The sequence below is a fragment of the Sander vitreus genome, chromosome 16, assembly GCF_031162955.1.
Source record: "Sander vitreus isolate 19-12246 chromosome 16, sanVit1, whole genome shotgun sequence".
Classification (NCBI taxonomy): Eukaryota; Metazoa; Chordata; class Actinopteri; order Perciformes; family Percidae; genus Sander; species Sander vitreus.
The window spans coordinates 6,000,092-6,026,277 of NC_135870.1; the positions used below are offsets into that span (position 1 = coordinate 6,000,092).

General features: G+C 40.9%; 1 protein-coding gene across 5 annotated transcripts in view; it reads right to left on the reverse strand.

The window, feature by feature from the left end:
• Positions 1-265: 265 nt before the first annotated feature.
• The window catches only part of homer1 (homer scaffold protein 1), a 29,169-nt gene continuing 3,248 nt past the window's right edge, over positions 266-26,186 (reverse strand). The window contains exons 1-10 of one of the 5 annotated variants that reach the window (XM_078271534.1): positions 24,382-24,611; positions 13,407-13,563; positions 9,866-9,997; positions 9,648-9,740; positions 7,817-7,870; positions 6,723-6,865; positions 6,040-6,199; positions 4,164-4,274; positions 3,999-4,079; positions 266-951 (exon numbers count right to left, since the gene is read on the reverse strand). In XM_078271534.1, the coding sequence (XP_078127660.1) occupies positions 763-951; positions 3,999-4,079; positions 4,164-4,274; positions 6,040-6,199; positions 6,723-6,865; positions 7,817-7,870; positions 9,648-9,740; positions 9,866-9,997; positions 13,407-13,563; positions 24,382-24,596 (1,335 nt within the window). In that variant the 5' untranslated portion in view covers positions 24,597-24,611 and the 3' untranslated portion in view covers positions 266-762. Of the gene's footprint in view, positions 952-3,998; positions 4,080-4,163; positions 4,275-6,039; positions 6,200-6,722; positions 6,869-7,816; positions 7,871-9,647; positions 9,741-9,865; positions 9,998-13,406; positions 13,564-24,381; positions 24,612-26,186 lie in introns of those variants that run through there. The other 4 variants (XM_078271533.1, XM_078271537.1, XM_078271536.1 and 1 more) reach the window with 4 other exon arrangements.

Sequence of the window (26,186 nt, forward strand, 5' to 3'; positions counted from 1 at the left end):
AGTGAGTGGAAAGTGTTTATTTACCCTCTGATGCTCCCTTTTTTTTTTGTATTGCTCATATATTGTATAAGAATATAAGACAAAGTTCTCCCCGGCTGTTTTTTTTTTTTTTGCAGTCCCTCTGTGAATTTCAGTCACAGGAGGAACATTTGTCTCTTCAAGACATTCGAAGCGCCCTGTCACCTTCCAGAGTTCGAGTAACTAAAAATGAGTCCCTTCTCATCTGATTCCCAAATGTTCATTTGGCTGACGATGAAGGGAAGATGAGGAGAAAGAACAACAATCATCGGCTCCAGGTGACTGCAGAATGCACCAAAGCGTAGCTAAAAAAAAAAAAGGATATGCAGCTCGTCTTTAATTAATAAAAGTCATGCATGATTGAAGGAGCAAAAACCAAAATGTCCCCCGCAAACGATATTCAAGTAACAAACAAAAACAATCAAAACTGATTCGTTCGGAGTTTTTCGTGTTAAGAATATTCCAGAGTGGAGCGGAGGGAAGGCATGGTCCAAGCAAAGCCTCTTTTACTTGGCTCGTTTGTAAACGTGTACCGATCTGACGTAGCGAAACTAGTGTGTACCGTTAATGCATAAAGTCGTGTGTAAACCTTTACACGTATCGTATACATGTGGAAAAAAAAACAACTTATTTTTCAAGTTACGTGTCAGTGACGACGTGAACGCCGACATGCAGGTGGATTCTCCTCCGAGCGCTGGCTGTGGTGATGTTGGTGACGACGTGTTGGGACGTGTGTTCGCCTCTCTAGCTGTTCTCGAGGAGCTTCCCCAGCGTGTCCCGCAGCTCCGTCAGCTCGAAGAGCTTTCCGTCCAGCAGCTCCAGCAGCGAGCGCAGGCTGTTGCGAAAGGCTTCCCTCTCCTGCTGGTTGCTCTCCAGACGCTGCTCCAGATCGTTCAGCTGGGCCTCCAGCGTCTGGTTCCTCGACTCCATGTCCTGAAAACAAACAACACGTTTTATGAAAAAAAAATAACACAAAAAAGACCACGCCTGTCAGAATTTTAAAGATTCAAGATTTGTATTGCATACACCAAGCTGTCCAGGCACATAGGCATTCTTGTGCAGGCTCCTTGAGTAAGGAAAAGAAAAGTTAAGGGCAAAGAAAAGCACACCGACTAAAATAGAAAAAGATTATACAAGGTAAATAAATTAAAATAAGACAACAACAAAAAAGATTTAGATACTGTAACTGGAGTATGAGTACTACTGTAAATCAGCAGGAGAAAGAAGTAATAAATATACAGGTTACAAACACTATCCTATGGGTAATGGGTCTGTTACAACTATGGGGGATATTGCATTTGTCACGAGAATAAAAATATTGCCAGTAGTATTTTATTTTTGTGCATTTTTGTGCATTTTAAACAAACTCTTAAACCATCCAAGGCTTTTCACATAGGCAGTAGTATAAAATCAATGGAGTTCCTCTTTTTGGGGGCATTTCCACCTTTAATTGGACAGGACAGCTAGGTGAGAAAGGAGGAAGACATGCAGGAAATCGTCACAGGTCGGACTCGAACCCTGGACCTCTGCGTCGAGGCATAAACCTCTATGTATATGTGCGCCCGCTCTACCAACTGAGGCAAGCTGACCACCGGAGTTCCTCTTTAAAGAATAGATTCAAAATGTCCTAAAACAGAAGTCAGGTGGCCATATGTACCGTGAAACTGCTGTAATCATTCCTCCTGTTCCTACTGGCTATTTAAAAAGTCAAACTAAAAGATATTTTCCTAATGTGCTTTAAATGTAAATGATGGGGCACAAGCAAATATACATTCCAACATTTAGCTGAAGCTAACATGAGGCTTCAACAGTCTGAATTAGACGACAAATTAGACAAATTCCCTGTTTTGTTAGCATCCTTCCAATGCAGCTCAACAGGAAACACAAAAAAGGGAATTTTATACTAAAAAGAGCACACCGCCAAAATAAAATGTGTATTACTGCAATAAATGGTTAAAACTTTGATGGAATTGTCCTGTCTGAACGTAAAACTCTGAACTAAGGCTCGTCTGAGGTTTAAGTGCTGCATTCATGCCATGTTTGCAGAATAGGAAGATGTGAAAAACTATCCCCACACCAATACAGGATTGTTGAGGCTGATTTCCATAGAATTGTAATAAAGACACTGTTTCTAAATGGCCTAAAGCATATTTTAGCATATCTACTGGAGGTTCTTGTTACTTATTGGGCGACACATACGCTTATACCGATATCTGCAATAAGCTTATATCGAACATATCAGTATCGCTCTGCTGAAATCATTTAGTTGTTTCCACTCAGAGGATGGTTAAATCAGTCATTTAAAGCGCCCATATTATGCTCATTTTCAGGTTCATAATTGTATTTTAAGGTTGCACCAGAATAGGTTTACATGGTTTAATTTTCAAAAATCACCATATTTTTGTTGTTCTGCACAGCTCTCTCTCACTGCTGCAGATCCTCTTTTCAGCTGGTCTCTGTTTTAGCTACAGAGTGAGACCTCTTTTTTCTTCTTCTTCTTCTGTACTATCTTTGATTGCACTCGCACATGCGCAGTAGCTCAGATGTAGATCATGTCAGCTAGCTAGCTCCATAGACAGTAAAAGAGAGGCTGTTTCTCCAACTTCGGTCAGTTACAAGGCAGGATTAGCTGGGAGACTTCTAAATGAGGGCGCACATGGAAGTAGTTCTTTTGTAGATTATGGTGAACTTGTATGTGTTGTAGCAGTGCTTTGCTATTGAGAACGAGGTAGCGTGCTAGCGTTAGCATTAGCGTTAGCATGCTAACACTAACGCTACGAGCTAACGGTTGCGGTTAGCCAGCTCGTTTCGGCTTGTGACATCACAAGCCGTGCCGATTTTGAACAGCTCACCCAGAGACTGAAGGCAGGACACATTCAGAAACTGTATCTCACTCAAAACAGCATGGATGGATTTTTTTCAAAGTTTGTATGCGTGTGGAAGCACCAGAGACAAAAAAGAACACCCTAAATCCCAGAAAAGGTGTTTTTTTCATAATATGGGCACTTTAAATATATATTAACCAGTTTAACCAGATATATCACACTGCTCAGGATACACAGCTCCATCCATCCATCCATCCATCTTCATCCGCTTATCCGGGGTCGGGTCGCGGGGGTAGCAGCTCCAGCAGGGGACCCCAAACTTCCCTTTCCCGGGCCACATTAACCAGCTCCGACTGGGGGATCCCGAGGCGTTCCCAGGCCAGGTTAGAGATATAATCCCTCCACCTAGTCCTGGGTCTCCCCCGAGGCCTCCTCCCAGCTGGACGTGCCTGGAACACCTCCCTAGGGAGGCGCCCAGGGGGCATCCTTACCAGATGCCCGAACCACCTCAACTGGCTCCTTTCGACGCAAAGGAGCAGCGGCTCTACTCCGAGCTCCTCACGGATAACTGAGCTTCTCACCCTATCTCTAAGGGAGACGCCAGCTACCCTCCTGAGGAAACCCATTTCGGCCGCTTGTACCCTGGATCTTGTTCTTTCGGTCATGACCCAGCCTTCATGACCATAGGTGAGGGTAGGAACAAAAACTGACCGGTAGATTGAGAGCTTTGCCTTCCAGCTCAGCTCTCTTTTCGTCACAACGGTGCGATAAATTGAATGTAATACCGCACCTGCTGTGCCGATTCTCCGACCAATCTCCCGCTCCATTGTCCCCTCACTCGCGAACAAGACCCCAAGGTACTTGTACTGATACACAGCTCCTTTTTTTTAAATAGCTGTATTGACTGTAGAATTGTTTTTATTGGATTATATGAACCCTGAACTGCAGGAAATGGTTGCTTTATGGCCAATTTGGTACCCGTTTGTGGAGCCTTCTGAGCTCTTTTCACTGGGAGATATTTGAAATTCACCATATATGGAGTCTTGAGTTTCAGCTGCTCATATTTACAGTCTGTAGAATATGACGTGGATGCAGCATTAGCAGCAACATGCTAATCAGCTGAAGATGTTACTGTAGGTACGGTGCATTACTCACCTGTAGTTTCTGTGTAAGGGAGTCTTTTTGAGACTGAAAGTCGTTGGCACTCTCCACCTCTGCTTTAAGTCTCTCCAACTCCTGGAAGTTATTAAAAGGAAGAGCAAAGATTAAACAAGATGTGTAACTCTTCTCCGTACACAAACGCATCTACACTCCTCGTACCTCCTCCTTGGCCTTCAAAGCCGACTCCAGCTCTTCTATCGTTTGGTTGAGTTCGGTCTTTTGGGATTTAATCACTGTTGTTTGGCCGCTCACACACTCCAGCTCCGTCACCTGGAATACAACAAAAATCTCCATCACAACATGGTTAACCGTTAACGTGGTTCATTTCAATTAGGGCTGTGCAATGAATCTAATTTTTATTGCAATGATGATCTTTGGCTCCTAACGATCACAAAAACAATATCAACGAGGAACTATTATTTTGCACATTACATTTTGCAAGTAAACTCTTATTTTGCCTTGGTGTTTTGATTGAAAAAAGAAAAAAATGAGTTAAAAACGAGAAAAGTATTAAGTGAAATTACACAGTTTAAGGTATTTTCACTGTTGATTTAACTGTTTTATTTTAAGTTTAATAAACGCAACATCTTTCCAAAAGTCAATGAGTAATCAAATTAAATAATCACAATTTCAATATTGACCAAAATAATAGTGATTATGATTTTTCCTATAATTGAGCAGCCCTACTTAGAGCTGAAGATCTTCGGTCTTAATTTCTATCATTTTACACGGGCTTGGGCCGGGCTTGCGCTCCGGGTTGCGCGGTAAATGAGCAGTCAGGTGATGCGTTTCGATTAGTGCGAAAATGGATGCTGAGGAGGTGAAACAGAGGCTGGCCTCTGGAGGACTTATTTTATTTATTTGTTCCAACTTCCAAGTAGCCTATAGCCTACGTTAGTCATGAATAAATTATGTAAAAAAAAATGTATAAAATGACTCATTCTTGACAAAAGGCAAAAGAGCTGTGTGTGTGCACACATTTGAATAATGTCAGGCTGTAAACGGGTTCGGGCTTTTAAAAAGCTGTCAATCAAAATGTACTTGTCGGGCTCGGGCCGAATTCTGTCGGGCTCGGGCTAGGCCTGTCACGATAACACATTTTGCTGGACGATAAATTGTCCCAGAAATTATTGCGATAAACGATAATATTGTCGTTCCGAGACCATTTTCATCTAATATAATGATAATGGCATAATAATGCAGGTACACCTTTTCAAATATCAATACACTTTTATTTCTAAAGAATATTTAACACTGGAACTGGAAGACATTTGAAATATCCACAATGTGTCTTTGATCTCCTTTAGCATGTCGTCTTTCACGCTGTTGTACAGTTGTGGAAATGCCGTTTGTGACACGTATGTTCTCCCAGGTAATTCGTACTGGCTGTCAGATGTTTGCAGCATTCCTCGAGTGTTTGTGCGATAGACTACAGACTCTGTACTACATTTAACAATTATTTAACACTAAATATTACATTTAAATAATGTATAATTAATACATTAAATCTATCTATATGGCTATCTGCCCCATGGCGAGTAAATGTTTGTACCAAAATAGTTCTGTCTTCATTTTGGCGAAGGTGCAGCTTCTGCTCCTCTGCAGGTCGGAGCTTCGTGGGGGCAGGCCGACACACACAACACAAACACTGGCGCAACTCTGACACACTTTCCGCACTCCGTGTCCGCGCATTGTCGGACACATGCAGCCACTTTCTTGAAACCGCTTGCAAGACTGACAAGTCCACAGCAGGGTGTATGTCCGAGCCTGTCTCCACCTGCAGGTGGTCAACTGTGTGCTTTGGAATGAAAGGGAGAAAACAGGACGCCGAGTAACACGGCGGATATCGCTCATATACTTTCTTTTTTTTTTTTTTTTTTGACGGCGCCTTAACTGCAAAGCGCTGCGGGAAACCCTGCTCCAATAACCAGCGTTATCGGTCTCTTTCTCTCTCCGCCAGGAGTCCCGCCTCCCCCCACACAAAGACCAGCTCTAGCCCTACTTTCAACAAATCAGTGAGATTGTGCAGTGATACCCGTTTGTGTAACCTCTCGGCTTCTTCCTGATAGGCCCCCAGCTGTTGTTTCCACTGTTTGACGTTGGCCGTGGACTCGAGCAGAGCCGCCGTCAGCTTGGCGTTGTTCCCTTTAAGTGCCTCCAGCTCTGCCTCCCAGTGCTTATTGATGTTGGACGAACTGGGATGTGAGGGAGAGAGAAGGCTATCAGAAGGGCTGCAACCAACCCTAGTCCATTAACATTGTGAAAAAAGCATTGTAGAAAGCTTTCATTTCTACATGGTTCTAACTTTTTAAAACTATGTCTTTCTGCTGCATTAATATCCCCTGAAGCACAGCTGACAAAACTATCTCCACTCATTTAGTGGTTTATAATTAATAGGGAAGCATGCGTAGTGTTTTAATGTAATGCTTTAATGCTGTCCAGAGGCCCGGGGAGGCAGATTAATAATGAATGAATTAATCGACATGAGCTGCAGCGCTCTGAGCTGCACTGTGCCAATTTCATTTTAAATCAGCACTCCAGAGAGTAGCTAACAGACAAGGAACTCTCATATACACTCCTGAATGAGAGGATTTCACGATCAGGATGCGTTACCGATTAAAACGTTATTTGACAAAAAAACAACTGTGATAAGAGGAAGACAATATTTGGCGAAACATTGTTTGTGACTGGTTCTGTGTTAACCTGGCTTTGGTTTACCTGTGTGAGAAGGGCAGTGCATTCTGGGAAGGCTCTGCTCTGGGTTCGGTGTGCTGCGTTGTGTCTGGTGTGACTCTCTCCTCCTCTGTACCGTTGATGCTCTCTGAGGTCAAAGGTGACTGCAGATCACCAGGGGCCGACTCCTGCTTCGATGAATCCGAGAAGAAAAAAAAAACACAATTAGGAAAGAAATACATGGAGTTTTTGCTGATGCAAAAAAAAGTTTATTCGCTTTTAACGATTTTTTAGGCCTTTATTAGACAGGACAGCTTAGACACAAAAGGGGAGAGAGAGAGGGAACAACATGCAGCAAATGTCCGCAGGTCAGAATTGAACCCAAGACCGCTGCGTCGAGGACCAAGCCCCTGTACATGGGCGCACACTCTACCAGGTGAGCTACCCAGGCACCCACACTGAGAGTATTCTAAATATGAAGCAAGTGAGTCAGGAGAGGCTTAGCATAAAGACTGGAAACACGGGGAAACAGCTGAACTATTCCCTAAATTTTGATTATGAGACACAACACATCAACAGTCAAGTGTTAATAATTCCGTGCTCTCAAAATTGAACAGGATTTTCTGCTATAATGTAGTTAGGGATGCTAAAAAGCTTTTTTTGTGCCTGAGCTGCTGGGTTAACGTTACATCTTTAAACTCCTGTGGAGCTCAGAAATATTTGCAGACACATTTCAGAACTAGGACTCCATTTTTATGAAGACAGTGCGTCTCCTTTATCAATTTATCTACGTGTAATCATTGTCGTTTGTGATTGGCAGCTGCTCAAACATCCCTAATTGTAGCTGACTGTCACTTTTTGAGAGCATGAAAGGAGAACTGGAGGGTTATGCGGGAAGAATTCACAGACGGGGTTCCTCTGGTTGTTAGTCTGACATTAGGATGATAGACAAAGTTGTTAGAGATTGACGCGGTGTTAGTCCATCATTGTGCTCACACTGTTAAGAATTCTTTTTTTTTGCAAGAATGCTGCAGAGGAGACCTCCCTGAGGGAAGTTTGCATTGGTAACGGGGTAAAACTGGGGGGGGGGGAAAGGAGCCATCGGAGTCATGAAAATGATCCTTTCCACTTCTTTTTACCTTCTTTTTACCAGCTTTGCTGACTGAAAACACATTCCTTTTTACAGCGCCACCCTGGGGAGGATTATTTAGGGAGAGCAGAGGAGGTAAAACAAGCCACAAGGTGTTAGCGTAGTGGCTGTAATGTGAGCGTAATGCTGAGTGAAACATAAAACAGCTTAATATATGATTGCATTCATTTCTCATCAATTTCTAATTCTTCTAGGTTGGCTTTGGTATCGCATGGGGCTCGTTACAAACGTTACCATCAAACTAACATTGATTCTGAATGGAAAATGTTGAACCAGAATGACTGAGAGCTTAAGATGAGATCAAGATGAAGAGTTTTTGTGCCCTAAACTGTAAACTGAGGCACAGAAAGTGAAGGCTCAACAAGAAACTCTCCCTGTTAGGTCAGGATTAGCCGTTAGCATCTAGCAATCTGGTCAAAGCCCTGGATTTTAATTAAAGGGGTGAATAGTTTTGCACAGGAACTGGTGCGGCAGAAACATCTGTTTTAAAGGTGCATGTGAGCTTTGTGCTGCTTTATGAGCTCCTGCACTAATAGAAAACATCTGGCTACACATCTGTAGATGCAATGTCTGGTGTATTTTGAAAACAGCAGGAAGTTCATACAACCTGCCATTACTAATATAACATCCAGAATGACGACAGTTTAATGCTTTAAGGTCGTGCGGTAGCCAAAACGGAAGGAAATTCATATATGCTAACGTTACTTTTTAATGCTTTAAGTTACTTTAAACGTTACTTGTATGAGGAGAAAAGGGCTTCAGTGCTTTAGCATAGGACACATTGGTAATTTCTCTCTACCTGTAGAGTAGTCTATATCCACAACGTTCCACTTCTGGGATTGCTCCGTTGCCGCCAGAAATTCCGCTGGATGTCCTTTCTTTCGGGCCAGATGTCCGTTACCTTCCGCTTTCTTTGCGTTATAATTTTAATCTCTTGTGGATTAATGAGGGCTATGGTTAATTTGTCCAATCTGAGTTTTCTGTTGCACGACTAAAACTACCTTTGAACGTACACGTTCCACCAAAACAAGTTCCTTCCGGAAGCTATTTTGCAGCGGCACCGTGGCTCCGTCTGGCGCTTAGCACCGCCCAAGACGATTCTGATTGGTTTAAAGAAATGCCAATAAACCAGAGCGCGTTTTTCTCCCATCCCGGAATGCTGTGTGGACTAGCCAGACCCTCCTCTGCAGCGCTGTGGAGGAAGGTCTGGCAATGCCAGACTACCTGCAGAGTAACTTTGTGTAGTCTCGGTTAGCATTATCACTGCTACTAGCTGCCTTTTCTTAATCCAATTCCATTTGTCATGTTAGCTAGCTAGAGCCGACAGATATCTATCAGCATGAGCTGTGTAGTAGAAAAGTTTTGGAAATGCGCGGATCAGTGCCACAAAGAATTTGTTTCTAGCCTTTATTTCTAAACACTGAAAATGTCCAAATATATAAGCTATCATGACATTGTGGCAATACGTTTTCCATCCTGAACTCTTTTTAACTGGAAACCCGTCTGTATCGTTGTTGTTGTTATGGTTAACTCTACATATTTTCTGTGTGTATACGTAGCTGTATATCTTCTTTTTAAATATAATCACGTTTTCCTTTATAATCCTGCGTTTAGCGCTGCTTTTTATATGCTTTGTTTTGTTTCAGTCTATTCTAATTTAAATGTCTGAATATTTGTTTATACATTGTCTGTGTGTGTTGCAGGGAGGGAGCTGCAACTGTGTTTCATTGTGCAATCCTGTCTTCTAATGATAATACAGCTGAACCTTAAAGTTCACTTCTTCAAAGTACGCAACAGGATGCAGTGATGGTGTTTGTTACCTGAGAGGGAGTGCTGGTGAGCTCCATCTTCTCCTGAGACTTCTCCTTTGCTATCCGTGCTGCCTCCTTGAACTCGGCAAACTTTTCTGCAAACTATAAGTAATAGGAAGTTATACTACAGCTCAACAACAATGTCCTTGTTTTGTTTTTTTGTAACAGGGAAAGCAAACACACTTAGATCAAAATCAGGACTCCGCTGTGGGTCCGAGTGTTCTCACCTTGGCCAGGTTGCTCTCAGATGAGAAGCCGAGGCCGTAGACGGTGTTCGCCCGGCTGTCGGCCCACTGGCCAAACTTCTGCGACGTCTTGGTGAACGTCATGTTGGGGGTGATGGTGCTGTTGATAATGGCCTGTGGAGGACAAAACCAATTCAAAAAGTGGAAATATATTGTTGAGTGATTCAGGAAATGGCTGTAATTGGGGTTTGGCGAGAGCAGCTGGATGTCTCTTGATAGCTACTGTGTGTGTGTGTGTGTGTGTGTGTGTGTGTGTGTGTGTGTGTGTGTGTGTGTGTGTGGTAAACAGGAAGCAGTCAATGAGGAGTTCTGAAGTGAGTCCAACTGACTGTCATGTTATTGATCAGTGTGGGAGGACTCGCTAGCAGAGCTGGGAGAGAAGCGAAAAAACATTCACCGTTAAAGCTTTAGCGCGTAACTTTTTGATATTAATGAACATCCGTTTCATTCAAGCCATTGCCAAATGAGATGCTATAAAGCTAACTAAGACCATCAGCTCCACACAACTATCTCTGTATTTCTCAGTATGTCACAAAATTGTGTTGTCCGGTGACTTTCGCGGGAAGAGAATGACCTCTTTTGAAGAATCCATCATGTATTTTTAATTTTCCGTGTCCTCCTTGGTTACAAGCAAATGCGTGGAGGAGGGGTGGAGGTGGCACGTGATCACTGAAGACTTGTATCATGTGGATGCAGCGACAGTTTTGTTGTCATTACTTAGAATTCCTCATGGGGGCGACAAACTACACACTATAGCTTTAAAATGCCTTTAATAGTCATTAGTTTATTCTTGACATTGGAAACCGTTCTCAACTCAAGATCCTTTTACTCGCTTTTCTGAAGATTTTGACTGAATCACACATTTAAGTTGAGCTCAACAGAACAGCAGATGAGAACATGGTTGAAAGCTCCAGAACAAGTGAGTGAGAGGGCTTTGAGTTGAGATTGTTTTGTCACATATTTTTAAAACGTAACTCTGACATTTTTTACATGTGAATAGCTTGACACAGATGACATCCTGTGACAGGAAATCGCAATGTTGCACAAAATTTCACCACAAATTCAAAAGTTATTTGGCAACTCCATGTGTATTGGCAGAGACACTCACACATGGGTTACACTCTCAGCAGTTTGACAGAATGTGAAGGCTGTAAGGAGTAAGCAGCGAAGAGAGAGATGTGCCCCAAAATGGAAGGAAACAGATGGGAAAATAAATAAATTAAAATCTGCTTGAAGATGGAGTCGGAAGAATCGATTTACTAAAAACTGGCAAAACAGTCTTATAGATTTAAAAAAAAAATCTATAAAAGACTTTTATGACAAAGTCAGTTTGTAAATGTAATATTGTACAGCAGTCAACTATCAAACCCAAAACCAGAGGAAACTGCTGCATAATTCGTTATATATATATATATATATATATATATATATATATATATATATATATATATATATATATATGTGTGTATATGTATGTTTGCCATATATTTGGCCATATATAAGCCAAATCATGTTATGGGGATGTTTCTCATACTGTGGTGTTGGGCCTATTTATCACATACCAGGGATCATGGATCAGTTTCAATACATCAAAATACTTGAAGAGGTCATGTTGCCTTATGCTGAAGAGGAAATGCCTTTGAAATGGGTCTTTCAACAAGACAATGACCCAAAATACACCAGTAAGCGAGCAAAGTCTTGGTTCCAGATGAACAAGATTGATGTTATGGAGTGGCCAGCCCAATCCCCAGACCTCAATCCCATAGAAAACTTGTGGGGTGACATCAAAAATGCTGTTTCTGAGGCAAAACCCAGTAATGCAGAGGAATTGTGGAATGTAGTTCAATCGTCCTGGGCTGGAATACCTGTTCACAGGTGCCAGAAGTTGGTCGACTCCATGCAACACAGATGTGAAGCAGTTCTCAGAAATAATGGTTATGCAACTAAATATTAGTGCAGTGATTCAAAGTAAAGCAAACCCTTGAGACATTTTTCAGTTTATACAGTAAATGTTTGAGATTGTAAAGAAAAATGCAAATACTGCAGCCTAATATTCCTTTTTCTTCACTTTCTGTAAAGGTATAACACAAACTTGATCAATTTTGGTCGTGTTTTGATTTGGAATTGAATGTGCAGTGTTCCCAATGCATTGATATTATGGAATTAAAAGCTATTCTAAGGATTTTGAGCATTATTCACTTTTTTTAAACACACTATTATTCTGAACACAACTGTATATATGTAACAACTGTGTTAAAAGAATCCTTGTTTTTCTAATGAAGATGTTTACAGTAGTCAGGACCCCCACACAGGGTCACAAGATACATTTGAAGTGTTGCAAGACAAATAACAGAAGGAGAAAACATTTATGCTACACAAAGTAATATTTTTTAGACTTCCCTCTTTCTTTTTTGTCTTGGAAATTACGGAATATTCTAGTAAAACAATCAGTCTTTGGTTAAACTGAACACAAATGGTAGGTACTGTTTTGTTTTAAGGGGTCACAAGTTTAAACTGGTTTAGGAAGTCCGCTGACATTTTAATTTCCAAGATTCAAAAACCATTTCAAAAAATGTTTTCTCACTTCTGGAATTTGGAAAGAAACTCTAACCATAATGATATTCCATTGTGCGGCATCTGTCTCGGTTTTTCCTTTTCTCTGCTGAGAAGACTTATTGTTTGTCTGCATAATAACGTCCTCCCACCCAATCGCTGCTATTTCCAGCAGAACACAGCGCAAACTTGCTGGTTCAACAGCAGCAGCAGCAGCAGTCACCCAGAGAGGCTCTTACATAACTATGCTAACTCCACCCCTGCACCTCTCTCAAGACTAAAATAATCACTGCCACATAGATATGACAGGCCTGAGCGCCTCCTTCACTACCTCAGCGCTGAGAGAGGCCAGGCCGAGGCAAACAAGTCAGACGAGCTGGGTTGATGGTGGGATGTATTGATATATTGCACCATACAAGTTAAGTTGGACTGAAGAAGTATTCAGATCATTACTTAAGTAAAAGTACTAATACCCACTGTAAAAAAAATACTCTGTTACAAGTAAAAGTCCTGCATTGGAAATGTTACTTAAGTAAAAGTATGTAAGTATCATCAGAAAAATGTACTTAAAGTATTAAAAGTTTACAGTACTCGATGCAGAAAAATCCTCACATTTTAGAAACTGGAAACGATCCAAACAGTTCAGTCAATCAACTAAGTGTTTAATGGTCTAATCATTTCAGCTGTATTTGTAGGCCATTGTTGGGTAATTTAATTTCTAATAAAACATTGTGTATTTTAAAAACTAAAATGTGTTTTGTGTGCACGAATGTGTAAAGTAAGTAGTAACTAAAGCTGTCAGATGAATGTAGAGGAGTAAAAAGTTAATTAGTTCTGTAAACTGTAGTAGAGTGGTACCTTAAATTTGTACTTGAGTACAATACTTGAGTGAATGTACTTAGTTACATTCCACCACTGCACATATAAATACACAAACACGGTTTTGTGTGCTTAAGTGCTTCAAACACACCTTAGATCCATCCAGACTGATGATTCGATATACATTCCTAGTACAGTCAAAGAAGTAGGAGACCGTGACAGCATGTTTACTGGTAGGAACCCAATTCTTCTTGGTGTTTGGGTCGATCTGGAAGACGTGGGCCCGGGTACTGAAGATGGGCTGCTCTCTGTGCAGAAAAGGAAACAGAAAGGGGAAGAGATGGAGCAATAAGTATCTGGATAAACGCCTCAACTCTGAGGTTAAGCTTTAAATATGCAGTGTGTAACTAAACACCCGTCTGTGAGGAGGGAAAAACAGGCTTTGGCTGCACGGAAATGGATGAAACAACAAAACACTTTAGTCATCGCTGTGCCACATCAACAATTCAGCCAACGCTTGTGTTCATGTAGACATAGATACCGAAAGACAAAAGAAAAACAAGACTGGACAAGGCTTCATGCACTCTTCTACGTCTTCTTCGCATGCTAACATGCTGATGTTTAGCAGTTTAAATGTTCATCTTCTAATAGTTTAGCGTGTTAGCATGCTAACATTTGCTAATCAGCACTAAACACAAAGTAAAGCTTGGGCGGCCTCTAGCTCACCCATAAGAGCGTTCGCCCCATGTTGGCCGAGTCCTGCAGCAGCGCAGGGTTCAAATCCGACCTCCTGCCCTTTGCTGCGTGTCGTCCCCCATCTCTCTCCCCCTTTCATGTCTATCCACTGTCACTATAATAAAGGGAAAAAGCCCCAAAAAAAGTACAGCTGAGGCTGATGGGAATGGCATTAGATTAGCAGGAATTTGGTCACAAACCAAAGTATTGGACAAGTTACGTATTGTATTACAATTCTTTTTTCAAATTTTTCTATCTCAACCGGTTGTATTCTTTACACATTTATTTAGATTTTTTTAACCGATTCACGATGCATCAGGACATCCCTAAAATCCATCCAATAGTTGTTGGGACCAAAGTGTGAAGTTTGTAGAGCCAAGCTGAAGGCCCGGACACACCGAGCCGATAATCATCCGTTGGACAGTCTGGCGAGGTCAGTGACTCGAGTCTGTTCGGTGTGTTCTGTGCCGTCGTCCGTCCGAGGAGCCGTCGTCCTTCATTTTGGCCGATTTGACATGTATAATCGGCGGGGCGGGCACTGCCGGCAGTCAGACGCAAATGACCCATCTGATTGGTGGAGAGCTAACCCGGAAACGGGGAGCGGAATGAGCGTGACTAGAGTCTCTCAAAATCTGACGAAAATCTTTTAAACTGACCTTTGTTGATCTGAAATGAAGACAGATTCAGCAACTGCACGGCCTATTTCTCGCTTAAAATGTTTTCAGAAACACGTTTCGGTGAACTATTTTAGTCCAATATGAGATTGTATTCTGAACGAGCCGCCATGACAGTCTGGCTTTGAATTTCCGGAGAAACAAGACCCACGTGACGGGTTCGTCCAATCAGCTGCCGGTTTTCATTTTTGGGCGACAATACAGATTAGCGCCGCCTGCTGTTATGGAGACGTATTACGTCTCGTCTCTTCGCTGTGTTCTGAGGCACTTTTGTGACCAACTTGGGGATACTGATCAGTCCAACTGCCTTTTCTGCCGACGGTTAGCCGTCTGGTTGGTGAGCAAGCAGCTTTAAAGACAAAAGAAAACCTGAGAATAAAGCTCCACATCCGAAATCCAACACTGTCCTGCAAAGAAAAGGGAGTGGAAGTATTGAGAAGCGTGATGAATCAGAGGAAGGTGAGAAAAACAGGTTCCCAGATCCCATCACATCCATAATTCACCAGCCTGCTGCGTTGCTGCACTACCAGTGACTTGACGAGGAACAAAACAAAAAAAAAAACATTATGCCTCCACACTGAGAACAAGTGTGTTTATGGACAAACACACAGTCTCCCTCTCCACATGTGGCAAAAGGTGTAAAGTGGAACACGGGGCAGATAGTAAACATACTCAATACGCATTGTATCTGCAAAAAAAGACTTGTCAGGAGAAATGAAATAAAGATAAAAAAAATCAAATAAATCCGCAAATATTAAAATGTGCTTCGTAATTCAGATTTTCTGCAATGTTTCAAAACACAAATAAATTCATAATAATCTCAGGATCCACTCCATTACTTGGAGTTAATGAACCTTTGCAGCCAGTGGGTGATGAAGTCATTAAAAATGATTTATGTTCAAAATAAAGCTTCATGGGAGCTTGACAACAATAATGTAGTAGGCTACAAACAATCATAATGGAATCAGATTCAGGCGACCTAAATGATATTTACTCTGCTAGAATGCTGCTGCATCTCATGTATTTTGGGAGTATCAGAAAATGGTAATGTATTGGGATGATGTATGTTGAGCCGAGTTAAGACCAAAGAACGAGACGAGTTGAAACTAGCAACTTCTTGCAACGAGCCGGTCTGCAGCGTTCTGAAACCTGCTAGTTCACACCAACGAGACGAGACGGTGTATCATCTCCATAACAATGCATCTCTGTACTTCCGTTCTAACTTCCGACTTTTAGGCTTTTTTTGTTGCTGGATATATCATTTATTTTGTCTAACTATGAATGTGGATAACGCTAGTGATATTAAGATGCTTGCTACAGTTGTATTTCTAGTGATGAAACGGCGAAAACATTTCATTTCCCTTCAGTACTACCTCTGGGTTTGTGGTATATTCGTGGGTTTTTTCCGGCCAAATCTTTACCGGTCCAATCAGCGAACAGGGGGAGTGGCTGAGAACGATGACGTCGCTGATTTTAATAGTTTTAGTCTTGTATGTGTGCAATCAAAACCCAAAGAGCTTACATGTTATTATTAGGGCTGTCAAACGATTACATTTTCTTAATCGCGATTAATCGTTGAATTTCTATAGTTAATCGCATGTTTTATCACATGATTAAAATTCTATTATTTTGCATTTCAGAACAGTTTTTAAGTACATATTAACAATGGAACGCCATTCTTACCAGTATTTCTTGATTGGGAATCAAATGAATGCAAAGAAAGTGACTTTATGAACTTGATTTTAAGATTTGTATTTGTTTATTATATATTTAATCTAGTCACACATTTGAATTTAACAACAACTTCGAATGCACCACGAGGCTGTAAATTACCAGTTTCATTGAACGCACCGTCTGTGTTTTTCCGACAAAGGCAGCTGCAGATTGTTACATCACGTGTCGGAATCCTCTACAGTGAAATACAGTGACACTTTACACCGTTTTAGCGTTAGCTGTCAGCATTGTAACCGTGTTTAATCCAGCTACTAGCTAGCGGTAGGCTAACGTTAGCTGCTTTCGAGTATCGTGTTAACTAGCGTCATGTGCAGCGGTGTTTCTGTTTTCTGTAACGTCTGTTTCAGAGCTTCAGAGAGAAGCGCAGACATATCAGTGGCACCAGAATGAGGCACCGAAATCCGCGTTGCTATTCCTGCAGCAGCAGGATGTGTTACGAGGAAGTACGGCAAAATAGTAGCCTGTTAGGCACGACGCAAAGCCGAGTGAAGTGAAAATAAATTAATAAATGGCGGCATGCGATTAACAAGATTAAAAAAAATGAACGCATTATTCTCGATCCTTAATCGCATCGCGATTAACGCGTTAATTTTGACAGCCCTAGTTATTATTAAATCTGTGGTTTAGAAGGGCTGTGTTAAATGTTATAGGTGTGAATCTCACAAGATTAAAATGTGACGAGACTTGTCTCGTGATATCGGTCACAAGTGCAGAGCAGCAGACGGAGTCTAACCTGGCTGGTCTTATTATACATCTGGCTCTGATGAAGAGTCTGGCGTGGAGCTCTAAATTGGCATAGAAGATCCCCCGCCTGTTCTCCAAAGTTGAATCGGAGTTTGATTTTGCAGAGCGGTAGTGGCGTAGCCACTGTAAAAGCTGCCGGTAAAACCCAGCGTAAGAACGTTATATAGGGCTCTCTCTCTACAACTAATTGATTAATCAAGAAAATAATCGGAAATTGCAGCTCTAGAAGGCTCTACTCTTCAATGCTGGTAATGATAAAGCGGAGAATAGACTGATTAAAAAAAAAAAACAGGTCAATTGATTTTAGATCATGTTGGTGCAGATCGATACTGTGGAGAGAGTTGATATGCTTCCATATGCGTTTGGCCAGTGCAGCAGAGACACTGCCAGTCTGTAACAGAGGCAGCTCAAGAGTGAAATGTTGAATGATTCGGGCTAGAAGAAGCAGCAGGATGTTATATGTTAGTGTGTGCAGGCCGGAGCTGACCAGCAGGGCGAACACTGACGTAGAAACAGTGCCGTGATGCCAAAGGTGACCTGGAAGCACCTGTGCCAACATACAGAGATCAGCAGGCATGTGGACGGTTTCCAAACGTTGCTATGGATAAAAAGCTCAGCCCAGGGTCTGGTAATAAAAGAAAAACAAGCTGTAACGCTCTGGTTTGTAACTGGTCTGAACGATTCACAACAAACAGATTTATGTCTAAAGATGTCCAGACTCTGTTTAGAAATGTCCCAATTATATATATATATATATATATAAATAAATAAATAAATAAATAAGTGTGGGAGTAATGATCTTCTCCAGCTCAAAAGAAGGACCGAAGTAAAACAATGTAATTATTAAGTTTTACAATAACAATACCAATAAAAGTTACCACCTTACATTCAATATTTACACGGACTATGCTGCAACTTTCTCATCTAAATGCTATTTTTAAAGCTGCTTCAACAACAAAAAAAGAACAAGAACGTGATAAATGTTTTGCCTACCAATGCTGATACCCATATCTGAAACCGGTTATCAAAACATGCAAAACATAATCACTTCCAATTTCTGCTGCTGCATCTGCTGGATAATTGAGTTTCTCTGTCACTCTGGACAACCGGACAAAAATAAACAAGAGGGCCGATGCTCTTGAGCCTTAAAGCTGGCACTGTCAGTCATGCTACATTTAGGCAGTTAGCCACTAAAGTAAGACAAAATACTTTTATTTTGGCTTTTAACTCTGTGTGTATTTGAATGACTACAAAAAGGCTCTCCAACAGGGCAGAGAGCCGCTGTTGGACTTGAGTTTCTCCAGTGTTTTCTCTTCAACATCAACAGTGGTGGAAGTATTTATATCCTTTACTAAGGTAAAAGTACTAATACCACACTGTGACAATACAGGACTACAAGTAAACAGCAGCATTCAAAACCTTACTTAAGTAAAAGTATGTATTGTGCAGTAAAATGTTCCCTGTCAGTGTTTTCCTATTATATCTGATGTTTCTGGATTAATATTACTGTTGCATTAATGTGTATGTTGCATTGTACTGCTAATCTAACTCCTTTATATACTGTGGATTAGTTTAATTTACAACAATGCATCATATTCTTTAAGACCATCATATGTTTGTAGAATCGCTCTCCTGTGAGGACCACGTATCTCTAAAAAAACTGCCCTGTTTTCAGCTTTGTGACAAAGCGTTTTCCAGCTGATCCAAGAGGCTTTTTAAAGACTTTATTTAGCTTAAGATAATAGGACACTTTTCTCAACAAATAAAAGGACCACTTCATCCTTCAGTTTATCATAATCATTCAACATCAACACATCTGGAGGCAAATGGTTTTCACTTGACAGTAAGGCTGCGTTCACACAGCCTGCGTCGGCCGTCCGACGGTCCGGCAAGAACTCAGGTCTTTCCATTCATTTTGAATCGGGGTAGCGTGTTTAGGCTGCAGGCAAAAAGTTGAGACGGACTCAACTTTTGGAGAAACGCAATCCCACGTCATGCTGCGGTGGCCAATCATGTAACCGGAGATGAGACTTGTCAGTCTGTTTTAAGCTGTGGTTTGACGCGGTGTGAGAGTCCCTTACAGTAAACAGGAAACATCACTAACTGTATCGCTGACACGAGGAAGTTTTAAAACACTACGAGGGTAAAAAACGAAACGCAAGCATTGATCTGCCCGGGAGTTTGTGTAATAGCTAAATGTTTCCTGCAACAACAAAGCACTCGCTATGTCTCGCTCGTCTCTTTTCTCTGTCTTTCGGTCAGAAAATAGTAATTGTGAAATATAAAGTCTACTTGTACTTTGTTGGGGGGTTTACGAAAACAACACGACGTCACACAAATGGGCTGTTTCATTCACCACCCTGCGGCAAATCGCCGGATCACTTTTCTTGGTGTGAATGCCCACTAAGGGGATGAAAAACGTCATCTGAGAAGTAACTAAACATGCCTACAGTATCTGCCAGTCTTCCAGGGAAAGTAGATGTGATCGCTGAGTGTCCCAGGTCTCCTCTGGGACACTTTTGTTCAGCCTCTCGTCACGTCTCAGCGTGTTAATTAAGTCAGCAGATGTTATTTAAAGATAGACACAGTTAATCAGAGAGATGGTGGTGACATGAGGGCGTGTACACGCGATACACACCAGCTCAAACAGGCAGGCGGGAATGTACTGAATATATATATATATATATATATATATATATATATATATATATATATATATATATATATGTGTGTGTGTGTGTGTTAAATATGTAGTACAGTAGTGGTAGAATGTAACTAAGTACATTTGCCCAAGCACTGTACTTAAAAATAAAATTTTGAGGGACTTTACTTGAGTATAAACATGTTATGCTACGTTATACTTCTACCCCACTACATGTCAGAGGCAAATATTGTACTTTTTACCCCACTACATTTATTTCATAACTATAGTTACTAAGTACTACCTTGCAGATTCAAATGATTAAAAATACAAAAAATAGGATTAACTAATACATTATTATGAATGATTATAGGCCATGAAGTAGTAGAAATCAGCTCCACCTTTACCCACTGCAACAATAAAGTGATGAACACATTAACACATCACTATTCATAATCCAATAGTATATATTTATCCAAAATGGGCAAATTTGCATAACAAGTACTTTTACTTTTAGTACATTTGGATGTTTATACTTTTGTACTTGAGTAACGTTTTAAAATGCAGGACTTTTTACACTGTGGTGTTGCTTTCATGTTCTGTCTGTGCACTAACTACATTTGTCTTTGTTGTGTTTCGTGCGATCATCATGGAAACTTTTGACTTCCTCTGACAGGATTTGCCTACCGCAACCCTACCGTATCATCTATCAGGACATGTTCAAGCTCTTCCAGTACTGTATGTAAAAACCAGTTTAAGACAGGAGAGTTTGGGAGGTTGGCTCCTAAGTCGACATGTTTGAATGCCTTTCAAGCTTTCGGTTCTTGTATTAAAATTATTACAGATTTGTATATGTTGAGAAATCTAAATAAAATGTTATATATATATATATTTTAGGGCTGTCAAACAATTTTTTATTTTTTTTTAAAATCACGATTAATCGCATATTTTAATCACATGATTAAAATTCTATTATTTTGCATTTCAGAACAGTTTTTAAGTACATATTAACAATGGAAAGCAATTTTTACCAGTGTATCTTGATTGGGAATCAAATGAATGCAAAGAAAGTTACTTTACGAACTTGATTTTAAGATTTGTAATTATTTATTTACTGTGTAAAGAACAGAAAAATGTGTGACTCTGTCATTATTGCACAATTCCTCCAAGTACCTAACTAAAAAACTAAAAATCCTTATCCTTACTAGAGTCAATATAGTGTTTAGTAACTCCTAAATAATGTTGATTACTCACTGACGTCCAGTGATCAGCGGTTAATGAGACAGCGTTTGCAGCACTTTGCAGCAGTTCCAGTGTGGCTGCTTTCTCCGTGTCATACAGGCTGAGTGTGGGGCTGCTGTCCCCCTCGACGGCAACGAGACAGGTCAGAACATGCCAACTGTAGTACGTCTTTAAGACCAGAGTCCTCTAAGATGCTGACAGGTCTGCAGTTAGTTGCCACCCGTTTCGCAAGAGCTGTAGTAATGTTTTGGGATTTGGTTTCATCCACAGGTCGGCGAGTAGCACTCTCCAAAATAGTGCTTTGCCTGAGTGGGTAGCATGCTAGCGGGTAGCATCACATTAACTGTACTACTATGCTTAGCTCCGTAGGTGGTAGCTCAAGCTTGACGTGCTTCGGTGATATTTTAATTCGGCTTTACACAACGTGCATATGGCTTTCGACTTGTCTACGAGCCGTCCGGGAGTTTTGGAAAATAAAAAGCTCCTGCAGCCTGCAGCCTGCAGCAGCAGGATGTGATACGAGGAAGTGGCAGCTTGATGATAAGTAACGGTGCTGCAAAGAGTCAAAATAGTAGCCTGTTAGGCACGACGTAAAGCCGAGTGAATTGTAAAATAAATTAATAAATGCCGGCATGCGATTAAAAAAAATGAATCGCATGGCGTCGGCCCTTAATCGCATCGCGATTAACGCTGACAGTCCTATATATATATATATATATATATATATATATATATATATATATATATATATATATATATATATATATATATATATATATATATATATATAAAAACAGTGTCTGTGGCTGACTTTTTAATGTTTCCATTATCCCTTAAAATATGAACTTGAGTTGTAGAGCTGCAAAGATTAATCGATTAGTTGTCAACTATTAAATTAATCGGCAACTATTTTGATAATCGATCGAAATCGGTTTAAGTAATTTTTTATAAAAAAAAAAAAAGAAGGGCCAATTCTCTGATTCCAGCTTCTTAAATGTGATTTTATTTTTTTTTGTTTTTTCCTCTGTGACAGTAAACTGAATATCTTTGAGTTGTGGACAAAACAAGACCTTTGAGGACGTCATCTTTTGGGCATCTTAGACCAAACAACTAATCAACAGATGAATTAATCAACAATGAAAATAATCGTTAGTTGCAGCCCTACTTGACAGCTACATAAATGATATTGTGCTGAAAAATATAGGCTAAAGACGACATTTCCCAGGCAAAACGTTAGCATCCTCACCAGCCATCCATGTAGAAGACATGGAAATAAAGAAACAGCATTGCGCTTGTATTGAAGTGTAGAGCGAGTTAGCCCTGGTATTATAGTAATAAAGAATCATAAAGAAACAGCGTTTTTTTAGGCTACAACTTTTGTTGTCATATACAGAAAACATCTCCTCACTATCTGCTAGCTGCCTGTCCCCTGAACACACTGTAAAAAAAAAATACGGTCTCTGTAGACAGCCCAGGCTCCACAAACGCCAACTAAAACAAAGTGTGCCAACCTGCACCACGAAACATAAAAAAACAACGTCCCAGCCAATAACCGACAAGAAGGATTTGGGATTGGAGGTTGGGGGGTCAGTGCGTGGAAGCACGGAAGGGAGGGGGAGGGGACGGGATGAGGAGGAGGAGGAGGGAGGGGTGAGCTAGCCTCCGTTTTGTTTGACAATACTTCGAACGTCAACAAGAAGTGCCGTCACCCAACATCGCTTAGAGCACCTTTAATTTAATCCTTAGACTTTTGCTCATGTTTTTGGTTCTGGAAAAAAGCCTAAAGCTTGAAAAATGTGGAAATACTTTGTATTCTGTCATGGGTTTAGTAAAGACAAAATACTGCTGTGGCATCATTTGATAATTGAGAGAAGGAATCAGATTCAGGCGCTTGACCAGATTAAGTCACTACCTTGATTTGACTGTTGGAAAACATGCTGACTTTGGCTCTGCGAAACCATAGTGTCAAAGTCTCAATTACCCATCGTTTTTAGGTGTCTGTCCTGACCACATTTTAGCAGTTCATTTTATATTTCAGGGTGTCATTAGTCTGACAGCGTGGCCTAGATCAAAATCTCCCCCGTGTGTGTGTGTGTGTGTGTGTGTGTGTGTGTGTGTGTGTGTGTGTGTCAATTGTTAGCCCATAATCCCTTTTACACAATGAAACGTACTGAGGCATTCAAGTCTCAATGACAAGTGCTTTGACAGAGGAATCTGACCGCAGATGTTATCAAATCAGCAGAAAACAGAAGACACACACACACACACACACACACAGACGCCAGTGTTTGCATACTGGAAAACAGAGATGTGTACGGTCTGCGGCTACAAAGTTAATGTGTTCAGATTATCTCTAACTACGTACAGCACGTTCTTTATCAGGACTGTTGCAAATCAGTCACTCGGGACATCGAGCCTTGTTGATGCCACATTTATCCTCAGACCAACTTGGATTCAGGGGGTTTCGTCAAATTATCCCAATTAATGTTTGCCCTCTGCCTGCCTTTTAGTCTCTCTCTGAATCCAGAGTCCTTATTAATTAACACTGTGATCAGTGTCCTAATTTTAAGTAGCGATTAACGATTCTTTTCAAAGTCAATTGCTCTGACGATTATTTTCCTGATTTATAAATGTTTCGTTTTGTCCGAACAATAACAATCCAAAACCCAAAGATATTTCATTTAAAATGACACAAAACTGAGAAACGCAGACCATTTTCAGTGCCAATTGTAACATTCATTTTTCTTTAACGTGGCTTACACAGCTACACATCGAATCTTGTGCAGTTATCAATTAATCTGTTTATTTTCTTAATTAACTGATGACTTTTGGTCCATAGGATGTCAGAAAAAAAGTGCCACAATTTCTCACAGGTCCAAACTGACCTTTTGCGCGTTTCCTCCGTTGTTTCTTTCTGTCATATTGCCGATATTCTGGGTTATTTTATGGATTGGATAGGCAAAAATAAGCCTTGGGCTTAACTTTTTCGGTTGTTATTTGTATGAGTTAGAGCGTATGAAATAGATTGGTGTAAACGTATAATGTTTTTGTCAATTGCATATTCACACAAATTGCCATGCTTTGTTCATTATAATGTAAACCGAACTATTCATCATATCATATCATGGCAACGAAAACCACAAAATATTCACATTACGATTCTGTCAGCCGACTATTGACTATTGGACTAATCGTTCTCTAATACGTCTATACGTCTTGACACTCTTAAAATAAGAATTAAAATCCATATTTACTCATGTTACCATTATGAATTAGTAAACATTCTTCAGTCATACTCATCAGACGCTGCGTCAGAGCGCGGGCGGTTACAGGAAAAATAACACTGCATTACTAACTTAGCTGCTGCGTCGTCATGGCAACAGCCATGTGACTTCAGGGCTGGGCAGGAGCTGCAAACATCCTCCAACTCTGTCCCTCTCCGCTCTCTCCTTCCCACCACATGCTCTCTGGCCCAATCCGATCCCAGCGTCCCTGTCTGGTTAACCCACTCCCAGAGGAAGGCAGCAGGGGCTTGGCAAGGCCTCCAGTTTAGAAAACACCCAGGTGCCATTCACCGGGGCGTACAGCTTTCAGCCGCAGATAGAAAAGAGTCAGAAGAAGAAAGAGAGTGTGTGTGTGTGTGTGTGTGTGTGTGTGTGTAAAGAAGATTTTGGTTGACACGTAAATCTTCTTTTCATTTTTAGGATACAGGGATGCACTGACGGCTCAACCCTTGTCTGGGTGTCTGTTGCCTTATATGTTGCCAAATAACTTCTCCTTGACGTCCATGGACGATATAATAAGACCAATAAAGGAAGTGAAAGATAAACGGTAGCAAAACCCAACTAAGTTGGCACAACCCTATAGTCACGCAACTTTGGCAGAGAACCACTTGAAATCTGGGCTGCGACTAATCATTATTTCCTTACCGATTAATCTTCATTTTATTTTTTCTGTTAATCTAATAGTTATTTGGTCTATTTAGAGTGTCAGAAAATTAGCACAAAAAAAAAAAAAAAAAGCCCATCGCAAGTTCCCAGAGCCCATGGTGTCATCTTTTGTCCGACCTACAGTCCAAAACCCCAAAACAATTCAGTTTAATATCATAGAAGATGAAGAAGAAACGGAAAATATTCACATTTGAGGAGCTGGAACCAGAGAGTGAGAGCCATTTTTGATTAATGACTGTAAACCGTTTCTGTAAAAGGGTAAAGTAAGAATAAAGGGACCTTAAGAGGTCTCTCACAGCTGCTGTGCGCAACACTTCACCAATAGCAGCACAGGTCCATGTACTACTGTGCCCAGTATTTTCCCCTAGGTTTGATGCACGTATTTGACAGGGTGTTAAGGGGTCCTCCTTCAAAAAAAACATTTATGAATTTGAAAAATTTGCAATTTCACAAATGTATGTCAAATTGCATATTTCTTCATTGAAAAACATCACAGGGTAGGACCCCTAAACCCCCTGCCAAATATGAGGACCTAAGTCTTCCACAAACCAAGGGAAAACACTGCAACTACAATCATTAGATCTGGGAAAAGTCATATAGTTTTGATGCTCATAGATTTTAGATTAACTTGGTTTAGGTGGTGCCCAAACCTGCTTGGGTGCTGCACCTAGCCTTATAATGTTGGGGGAAACCCGGGACTGTATCTGAGATCAAGATAAGGAAGAAGTGTCCTTTCTTTTCAGATGTTTTGATTTGTAAATGTAGTGTGCTTTATTTATCTTAAACATTTCATTCTTAAGCAGCCTACACATGAAAACCGCTCCGCGCTGGCCGTTCCGTTGTTTTCCTACGGGGAGAGCGGTGCCGCCCAACTAGGTGCAGCGCTACACTTGGCGTCGTGCACCGCTCGGAATCGCTGCCGAGTGCTGCGCTCAAAATTCAAATTATATAATGCGTTCTTTGCCGCTGACCTTTCAATTCCAGAACGTTGCTGCGCTGCACTTTGTCTCTCTGCGCTGCGCCTTGTCTCTCTGCGCTGCGCCCCACCTCGCGGTTTTGCCGCGGATCATGTGTATAGGCGGATTTAGTGTGGTTTTTAATATACGTTCATTTTAGATCTTTCCACAATATCGTTTAATTAAATGGTTTTAAAGTTGAAGACTCATAGGTGTCCTGCAGGTTTTAACGCTAAACACCTAATCGCAACTTCG